We start from the raw sequence: 10,649 nt of genomic DNA, 5'->3' as shown, positions 1-10,649 counted from the left end.
GCTTCTCTTTGTGGTTGTTTTGTGTCTCTTTGTGGTTGTTTTGTGTCTCTGTGTGGTCATTTTGCTTATCGTTGTGGTTGTTTTGCGTCTCTTTAAGGTCGTTTCGTGTGTCTTTGTGGTTGTTTTGTGTGTCTTTGTGGTTGTTTTGTGTCTCTGTGGTCATTTTGCTTCTCGTGGTTGTTTTGTGTCTCTTTATGGTATTTTATGTCTCTGTGGTCACTTTACATCTTGTGGTTGTTTTGTGTCTCTTTGTAGTCATTTCATGTCTCTTTGTGGTCGTTTTGTGTTACTTGGTGTTCTTATTTTTTCTCTTCATGGTCTACTTCATCTGGGTGTATTTGAGGTTGTTCTGTGTGTCTTTGTAGTTTTGCATTTGTTGTCTGTTTGTGTCCCTTTTTCTTTTATTGCATCTCTTGTGGTTGTTTGAGGTGCCTTTGTAGCCAATATGCATCTCTTTGTGGTATGTTTCTATCTCTTTCAGGTTGTTTTGTTTGTATTTGTGGTCATTTTATTCTTAATGTGAGTCTCTTTGTGCTTGTTTTGTCTCTTTTTTCTTTTGATTGACTTTTTAGCAAATGTTAACAGGGGCCCAGTGCCTGCACCTGGTAGGCCTGTTAAGTAATCCATCCATGATACTAGCCTACTAAACCGAATACATGTCACCTTCTTAGTCTGACAGGTTGGCATGAGTTGGCAGGTTGGCCACCCTCATACCCGCCTCTGCTCCCGGCTGCTGTCTTGGGCTGAGAGAAGGAGGAGTAGATAAAGAGAACAGAAAAGGGGAAGGAGGGAACGGAGGACGAGGAGGAAAAGCTCAATAAGTTAAGTGGTTGTAATAATGTTCTGCCTCCTGACAAGCTGCTGGCAGACCCAGCCACCCTCACTCTCCCTGCCCATAACCCCTGCCCGCAGCTTTGGCAATGATTCCTGTCGGCAACGGGCCCTCCTGGCAACGGTGGCCCCTCTCCTTGAGAGCAACAGGCATGCCAGATAGAGGACATGGAGAGCTGGATGATGTAAAGCTCTGTGAGTGTGTATGTTTGTGAGTATGTGTGTGTGTGTGTAATAAATGTAGAGAGCTTTGCTGAGGGGAAAGATGCTGATGTGTATGCGTGTGTGTCTGGTAGACCTGATATAAATGTGATAGATAGCTGCTGTAGGAATGACAAGGCAGTGTTGTGTGTATGTGTGAGTGTGTTTGTCTGCTAAATGCAAAGTGCTTGGCTGAGGGAGAGGCAGCAGAGATCAGTCTGTGTGTGTGTGTGTGTGTGTGTGTGTGTGTGTGTGTGTGTGTGTGTGTGTCTGTGTGTCTCCATAAACCGGATAGAACGATTGCTTGGCAGAGGTACAGGCTCTTGTAAAGCTATGGGGATGAGATTTTAGTTGCTCTCGTAATGACAAGGCAGTATTGAGAGTGTGTGACTGTGTGTGTGTGTGTGTGTGTGTGTGTGTGTGTGAGTGTGTGTGTCAGACCTGGTGGAAAATGAGAGCCTGGCTGATGTAGCCCCAGCTGGAGGTGGGACTGAGGTAGTGAATCAGCAGAAGCAGCAGCAGCATGAAGGCGATGCTGGCCGAGGCGTAGATGGCGTTGATCAGGAACATCATGACGGCACAACCCACGATGCCCAACACGCACGTATGCCAGGTGAAGTAACGGAAGGTGGGCCTGAGAGGAGAACAGGAGAGGTAAAAGTTGGGGTGGAAGACATGCTTGTGTATATATTCATGTGAATTTCAGATGACTAATTTAAGTCTGTCATGCTGCATTAAAACACTCCTCCTTCCCTCCAGGTGAAAGTCATTCTTAGTGTCCTATTTGCCGCCATTCTTCTCCTGTTAAAGGGCTGTTCAGGGGTGTTTTTTTAATCTGCCATGAGCGTCCAAGGACAGAGGAATGTCGTATGTTGTAAAGCCCTCTGAGGCAAACTGTGATTTGTGATACCGGGCTTTATAATATATAAAAGTGAATTGAATTGAATCATAATCTAAAAGGCGTCAACAGCAGTTACTTTGTGACTGTTTAACAAGACGTCTTCATTCACTAACACAAAGAAACAGCCTGTGCTGAACTTGATGGGTAAAATCTCCTTACATTGATTTTTACACTTGGGGGCAGCACAGCGAGCTGTAAACATGACACATTATCACCTTATCGAGCTGACATGGCGAACGTGTTAGCAAACAGCGGCTTATCTACCCATCCAGCAGACAGACAAACATTAGCATTCATTTGGAGTCCTGTTTCTGGACATGTCTCTTTTTTTTTTTATCTATGCCAACTCCTCTGGGAAATATCTGGCTCTTCAGCTGCTACTGTAAGTCCTTCACTATTCACCAGCTAGTCGCTAACTTTATCTGTCTGCCATTCAGTGCTGGGCAGGTACTGCTCAGTGGGTTTATCACAGATTTTCCGCTGCCTGCCGCGGCTGGAAACAAGCCTGATGAGAGCAGTAAAAGTAAACCACATAGTAAAGATCCAACATGCAGAATAATTCTCTCTGGGTTCATTACCACCAGCGACTCCTCTCACATTACAAATAGCCATTTTATTAATTGTTAATAAAACAATATTGATTGAAGCAGCTTTTAAATCTGTTGATCAAACTGCCACTTCTTCTACTGCTGCTAATAAAGGCCTGATGTGTTTGGTCCTGATTTAAACAGAGACATGTTTTACCCGCTCCACTGAGACATCAAAATCACTTGATTGTCAAATATCTGCAAACATTTTTTTGCAGATTAGTGGAACAGAACATTATAATATCACATATAACACATGCTGGTTATGATAATGAAAAATATTTTAAGAATATAACTAGAATTACTGCCTTGTGTTTGTATGCCTCAGTGACTTTCAAACTATAATTTATTACATATTACTAGTTACCTTCATTTGAAAGTAATAAGTTACTTTACAATATTACTCTCTGTGTAGAGTAATAAGTTACTTATGACACTACTTTCACCAAAATGACCTCAGAGGAACTGATGTTGATGTTAAATGGATACGGCTCGTGTTGTTTCACAGAAGCTCCAGTTTATTACAGTTAATTTCAAATCCAGTGCTGCAGGTCTGAAACATTCATGTGTTCACACAGTGGTTACACCTTTGTATTAAAATGAAAAAAACAAAAAAAAAAAAACCCAACAACAAAAAACAAAGATAAAGAACGATTAAATAGCCTAGACTATTTAAAATAAATGAATAGCCTTGGACACATGGAGGGTCAGGCAGAGGATGTGTGGGCCTATGATATGAAACACAATAAACAAATATTAAGGTTAGCACAACTAACAGAATGGTGTGCGATTAAGTCACTATGGCAAGCACAAATTAATACACTGGAACTGGAAGACGCATCTGCCGGTTTCTGGTGTGCCGGTCAGCTACAGCTGCACCACAGAGAGAGTAATGCATAAGAACAGGACTGTGTGACGGCGTTGCTCTGCAATTATAGGCAGTGCTTAATTCGTAAAATTAGAAGTAGGGGAACACTTTGGGCCTCTGAGAGAGCAGTGTTCCCCTACTCCCAAAAGTGGGGGAACACTTTTTTAAGTGGCACCCGAGCCGCCTCACTGCGCAACTCCGAATGAAATGGTTGTGACATCTAGTGTTGTCATGGTACCAAAATTGGGACCCACGGTACGATACCAGTGAAAGTATCACGGTTCTGAGTAGTATCACGATACCACAGCAAAAATGAGGCAGATGTGCCTTTTGTCATTTATAAAAAGATAAATCACTTTTCTATAATACATCAATGATATTTCAATGGAATAAATTACTTATTGACTTATTCATACTTCAAAAACAGCATCAATAAGTGATTAACATAGGGGGGATCAAAATAAAATAAATAAATAAAATAAAAATCAACCAGCCACCCTCCTCCCCTGACAAGTAAAGAACAGTCCCTTCACAAGTAAAGAACAGTCCCTAAAGTGCGGTGAGGTTTGTGGAGCGTTACCTGCCACAAGAGAGAAATGTGAACGGCTCGTTTCTCCTCTGACACGTCACATACCTGTGTGCTGCCACGGCTCGGCTGTTGAGGTACTACTGGGCAGTCATGACGCCAATGAAAGAGGAAATTAGGTTACTGGACCTGGAGTCGGACTTCTCTGTTGCCGGTAAGTTGTTATCTTGCGCCGCGGAGCCGCCGTAGGCTATTTGACCGCTGTATTCCTGTCTGTGACCCCCGTTCAACCCACAACCGGCAGAACTCCACCCTGCAACACTAGTGACATCAGCCAATACTGTATGTAGTTTTTAGATGTGAAAAGTTCTAGACCCATGCAAATTAGTTCCGGAACGCACCAGGGCCTTTTCTGAAAAGATCCTGGTGCGTTCCAGTACGTTGTGGCTCAAATTAAGCACTGGTTATAGGGGATGTGAATGGAAACACATCCAAATATACTAACATCACCCAGATGTGCCGATCACTGGGATGAGGAAAGAACAGACTGGAGGTCAGCTCCTTATCCCCGCTGCTTTCAGGCAGACTTAGGACGCAGAAACAGAACGGGGAATGTTGCAGATGTTGCCCACAGTGTTTTAATGGGAACAAACTGAACATGATAACACGCAGTACGGTATGACCCATCTGAGCTGATCACCGGCATCCTTCTATGATGTAGTCTATATGTGACTACCAGTGTTGTGCTAGTTACTGAAAAATAGTAACTAGTTACCGTTACTAGTTACTTCATTAAAAAGTAACTAGTTAGTAACTCAGTTACTTAAACCAAAAAGTAATGCTGTAATCTAAGTAATGCTAAGTAATCCTGGCTGTAGATGACTGAGTGGGGACACTAGAGGGCGCTACGTGCTTTTCTTTTTTGCAGTGTAGTTTTTCTAAGCCACAAAGAAGACAACGTTTATTGATGTTTTGGGAAACTCCGCCCTGCAGCCCAAAACATTTCCTAACTGTATTGGCTCGTAGCTACATCGCCTAAGCGACAGCAGATGGACTTTAACCAAGGGACTGTTAGACTACAACTTGACAAAGCAATTGAACGGTATAGGAAACATGCAACCATCTTCTACTGCGGAGTCACTCGCTGTCAGGCAGCTAAATGTGTTACAACTACGGTACTTGGATACAAATATGAAAAATGAGCTAAAGAGAACATTTGAAGAGCTACATGATGATGTCGAGTCTGTCGCACACCGCAGACACTGTCTGTCCACAACAAAAGCTTCCTCGGGGTAACAGATATCACGTCACTGGATATAACGTTACTGGGACTAAAAATCTGCAGAAGCGCTACGGCTTAATGTAACGTTACTGCACTGTGGTGAGGCCAGCAGGTCGACAGTGACTTCAGAGATGGTGAGAGACGTGTTTCATTAAGATGCTCTGGTAAGAATTGTTCATATATCTCTATCTGACTTGACTATCTTTTATTGTTTAGGGCTAAAATGTTTTAGTGAAAGAGAACTTATGAAGGAATGCTGCATGCTGCGCGCCGTTTTAAAACCTGGACAAAAATAACAGAGTAACGCACCATTTGGTAACAGTAACTGACTTACTGAATTTAAAAACTAACGCGTTAGAGTATTAGTTACTGCCAAAACTAACGGTGTTACTGTAACGTGTTACTGCCCAACACTGGTGACTACAGACTGTATAAATGAGGTAATGACATGACAAGACACGACAACCTTTGGGGAATGTTTTTTCTGTTGGCACACTGGCAGAAGTGGAGCCATGGCTGAATGAAAAATGATATAACGGAGCATTTTTGTCATGCAAAGTGCAGAAATATTCTTTCAGAGGCACAGACAAAACCGTGCAGAAATGCGCCAACACCTAAAGGTACAGTGTTTGTACCCTGTTAGGGTACAACAGGAAGGACAAAACATTTGTGCCCTTTTAGGTCCATTCTTGTACCTTGATTTCTTAGTGTGTGTGGACACGGTCCTTTTATTTCTTTGTTTAAACTTCTTTACAGGACATGATAAGAAAACCCTCTTGTTAGCTGCTACCTCACATCAAGCACCTGTGAAGACTTCCCAAATGTCTGCTCTTCAAACTGAGAGGGATTTTGACAAACCACTGAGGATTCCACTGAAAAAAGCAGCTGGAATAAAACCAGATTTTCTATCATGGTTATCCATCCACCTGGGTTCAAAAAGCTAATGAAATAAGAATCTCAAACTGAATTATTGAAGTCTAGCAAGAGCAAAGAAATACACTTTCAGGCAGAGTATTACAACTTACTGACCTTGTTCCCACACTATCAAGTCTATTTTCACAAAGCAAGGGCAGATCCTGCACAGTCTTTTATACTTTATGATCCTTTTTCTTTCGTCTGTAAAATTGAGCTGGAATTTGTTAATCTCAGGATTTCATGGTACGAAAAAGTGGTTCACCAGGACTTGTTACTAGAGGGGTGGAAAGATTTCTAGATATTGCTACTGCCTGGTGTGTAGTGAAATGATGATCCCTTAACTCTTCATTTATACTGCTCAAAAAACATTAAGGGAACACTTAATGGTCACAATATAACACCAAGGTGTAAATCAAAGTGACAACAGGTGCAATGGAGAGGCAAAAGCAAGACAACCCCCAAAAAGGGAATGGTTTTACATGTGGTGTCCACAGACAGTTGCTCTCTCCTTATCCTTCCTGACTGATTCTTCTCTAGTTTGGTCTTCTGCTAGTGTCCTTGGCACTACTGGTAGCATGAGGCCGTACCTGCAGCCCAATCAGGTTGATACCAGATACCAGGAGACCGGCCGTTACACCAGGAGAGCTGGACAGGGCCGTAGAAGGGCATCAACCCAGCAGCAGGACCGCTATCTGCTCCTTTGTGTGAGGAGGAACAGGAGGAGCACTGCCAGAGCCCTACAACATGACCTCCAGCAGGCTACTGGTGTGCATGTTTCTGACCACACTGTCAGAAACAGACTCCATGAGGGTGGCATGAGGGCCCCACGTCCTCTAGTGGGACCTGTGCTCACAGCCCAGCACCATGCAGATCGATCGGCGTTCTCCCGAGAACACCAGTATTGGCAGGTCCACCCTGGCGCCCTGTTCTCTTCACAGATGAGAGCAGGTTCACACTGAGCACATGTGACAGGCGTGAAAGAGTCTGGAGACGCCGTGGTGAACGTTATGCTGCCTGGGACACCAAGTGATGGGTCGCACAGACCTCCATGTCATAGCCAACAGTACCCTGACTGCTGTTAGGTACCAGGATGAAAACCTCAGAGTGATTGTCAGACCTCATGCTGGTGCAGAGGGCCTGGGTTCCTCCTGGTGTAGGATGATGTCTGGGCTCTAGACTCTTTTTTAAACATTTAAGTGCAACAATAAGTGCAAAGCCACAGGTCTTAGGCTCACAGACTGTGTGAGAGTCTTCAAGCACCTGATTCTCTGGTTCAGCAGAGAAAATGCGAAAGTGCTGGGTGAAATTTACCACAGATTCATTGGGTGTGGTGACTTATAAATACACTCTCAGCCAGTCACATCCTGCGTCTCATTACACTGAAACAGCTGAACCAATCACAGTGACGCATGACAACGACAGCTAAACAAATAAAACACTTCTTCGGGAAATCATTTTATTGTCTGGATGTTGCAGAGCAGCACGATGTGAACACACAGCATCACAAATCTGCAGCACAGGGCAGATGGTGTGGGCTCTTTTAGCAGTTAATTAGACAGAAACAAATAACAAGAAAACTGTTTGGTGAAGTTGTTTTTATGACCGCAGCAATACATCGCTATTTCAGTTATATATCTATGGCGTCTCATTTGCGATGCATTTCAAGACACATTAAACTATAGAAATATGAAGTATGCATGTTGCAAAAGGAGTAGTGCACTGATAAGTATTCATTTAGTTCTGAAGTTTCTGGCCTGGCTCCACATCACATTTAGACCTTTTAATCCCTGATGAACCTTTGCATAGTTTGAGATCCTGCGGCAGAGGTCTTTTGTCTCTTCCAGAGTCCAGACTGAAGACTAAAGGGGACAGAGCTTTTTTAAATCAGGCCCCCGAGGCTGTGGAACGACCTGCCTGAGGACATAAGGCTGTGTGAGTCATAGGCTTTGTTTAAGTCTCCTAAAAACGTACTTCTATCAGAAAACATATCCTGATTTCATCTGAGCTGTCTGTCTATTTTATTACTATCTTACTGATTTTCATTTATCATCCTGATTTTAGTTTAGTGACATTTTAGCTGGTTTATTCACCTTTTGTTTTAAATGTTAGCTTCATTGTAAAACACGTTGTAACTGTGTTTTTGAAGGTGCTATAAGCATAAAGTGAAAGGGAGATATGAGATTGGGCGTGTTCTTTTACTTTCAGTGTAAAGAATATAAAATACAGCAATTTCATAAGAGTGAGTGAGCCATCTGGAAAATGAACTAACTTTCTCCAAGAAATCTTTTAAATAGCTGCTACACCCATGAAAGAATTCCATTTGTCTGGGTTTCACTGGAGAGTTTCATCGTCACGTGATGGTCTAAATCCCTCTTTCAGACACTTTCCTCCCTGATAGGAATACACTTCTTTAGCAGACATTTAATGCCTGCTGTTTATTTAGAAATATGGGGAATGAGAAGAGTCAAAAGTAGAGGCAGAAAGTTCTGAGGCACAACATACCAGCTTAATGCTAATTTCATCCTGTTCTTCCAGTCGGTGTTGCTGAGGCTTGACTCGTGACTACTTGCTCGGCTTTTCACATCATGAGTTTTTAAAACCTCTCGCCCCACCCTGTCTCACTTTCCAGTGTTTGTGACTGACTCATGCAGACGCTCCAGCAGTCCAGGCTGCAGCAATGTGTTGTCCCATTGTGCCATACAACCACTGTAATACTAATTAACAGTACGTGGCAGCTAATGTTATACATGCAAATAGACTCTGGTGGGATAAACACACACTTGAGCAAAGTAGACATACCCTCGACTATAATTAGGGGCTGTTACTTTAATGGAATAGTTACATTGGCAAGATAAAAATATACAACTCAGCGAGATTTGGGGCAAAGTTACACTTAAATATTTTTTAAAAGAGTTAGATTTTAACCAAAAGTGATGTCTTAATCTCAGCGATACACAAACCATAATTAATTCAACTCAAATTCTCCCCACACACACTCTCACACACACACACACACACACACACCATCCCCTAATGTGTGACTGCACGGCAGAGTCAAAACACATACAGAGTTAATGCTGGGACAGGAGCAATTAAAACAAACACCACACGTCGATAATAACCTGCCTCTGCAGACTGCTGCAGACCCCTCAGTGTTTGTGTGCATGAGCTTGAATTCATATATGAATAAGTGTCTTAATATATTCACTGCACATATATGTATATGTGAAAATATACTACCCTAAATGTGTGTGCCATTTAAGTGTAAATGAGTCGAGGGGGTCTTGGAGTTTGGGAGCTGCGCGGCGGATTGAAGTGCCCTCGTATTTGGAGGATCATGTAATTGACCCCAATTTCCCTGCAATAACTGCAGCCGTGTGGATAAACAGCCATTAAAATAGTCTCAGCGGTAATTACACAATGTGGCTCAAATGACCGAGTGGCTTCCTCCGCAGATATACGAACAGATTTAGACTCTTAAAAGTAATCGCTGCCAAATACCACACAGCAGGAGAGTGCTAAAATATGGAGAGGATAGCAGGGGGTGAGACCACCAGGAGGCTAAATTAAAGGAGGAGAGAAACAGAGGGAGATCGGACAGAGACAGTCATTAGCCCTCCCATTGGTCAAGTTTTCTTCATTGATAAGGGAGTGGCAAAGGATAATGCGAGTACACCAAAGGTTAGATATTTAAAACTGAATACTTCTAAATGATCAAAGCTGCTGAAAGCTAATATGTTGTACTAATATTCTAGACTCTCATCCTGTGACACTGAGACAGAACCTCCACTTTATGTGCCAAAATTATTAATAGTAGTTGGAACCAGATCAGATGGTGGATTTTTGAGGCACATATCAAAATCTGAGTTGTAAACTTACAATATCAATGCACCTGCTGATATTCATTTTCAGCCATGCTTAAAGCACGGCTTTAGGGATAGTAACGTCAGTCTGTCAGCTGGTCCATGTTCATATGTCTGCAAGGGTCCGTTTTGATCCCATCAAATTAGATATGTCTGCAAGGGTCCGTTTTGATCCCATCAAATTAGGGATGCACCGAAATGAAAATTTGTGGCGAAGCCGAATAATATTAAACGCTTGGCCGAATACTGAGTACCGAACACCGTTGTTTAGTTTTTCTTTCTTTTTTTTTCTTTTTTTAAAGATATTTTTTGGGCATTTTTAAGCCTTTAATTGATAGGACAGACAAGTTTGAAAGGGGGAGAGAGAGAGAGAGAGAGAGAGGGAGTGACATGCAGCAAAGGGCCACAGGCTGGATTCGAACCCGGGCTGCTGCGGCAACAGCCTTGTACATGGGGCGCCTGCTCTACCACCAAGCCACCGACGCCCCGTTTAGTTTTTTATTAGTTTTTGCAGATGAACCCTCCAGATTAGTGTTGTCACGGTACCAAAACTGGGACCCACGGTACGATACCAGTGAAAATATCATGGTTCTGAGTAGTATCACGATACCACAGTGAAATTGTCATTTATAAAAAGATATATAACTTTTCTATAATACATCAATGATATTTCAA

The 10,649-nt window shown here is 42.6% G+C and overlaps 1 protein-coding gene across 1 annotated transcript in view; it reads right to left on the bottom strand.

Annotated features, from left to right (window-relative positions):
• The window catches only part of zgc:153039 (uncharacterized protein LOC767698 homolog), a 112,699-nt gene that overhangs the window by 20,826 nt on the left and 81,224 nt on the right, over positions 1-10,649 (bottom strand). Inside the window, exon 10 of the mRNA XM_050066957.1 lies at positions 1,474-1,666. Within this exon, the coding sequence (XP_049922914.1) occupies positions 1,474-1,666 (193 nt within the window). The remainder of the gene's footprint in view (positions 1-1,473; positions 1,667-10,649) is intronic.

Source organism: Epinephelus moara, chromosome 2, assembly GCF_006386435.1.
Source record: "Epinephelus moara isolate mb chromosome 2, YSFRI_EMoa_1.0, whole genome shotgun sequence".
Classification (NCBI taxonomy): Eukaryota; Metazoa; Chordata; class Actinopteri; order Perciformes; family Serranidae; genus Epinephelus; species Epinephelus moara.
The sequence above is the reverse complement of the archived record's forward strand: the minus strand, read 5'-3'. Positions and strand labels throughout refer to the sequence as shown.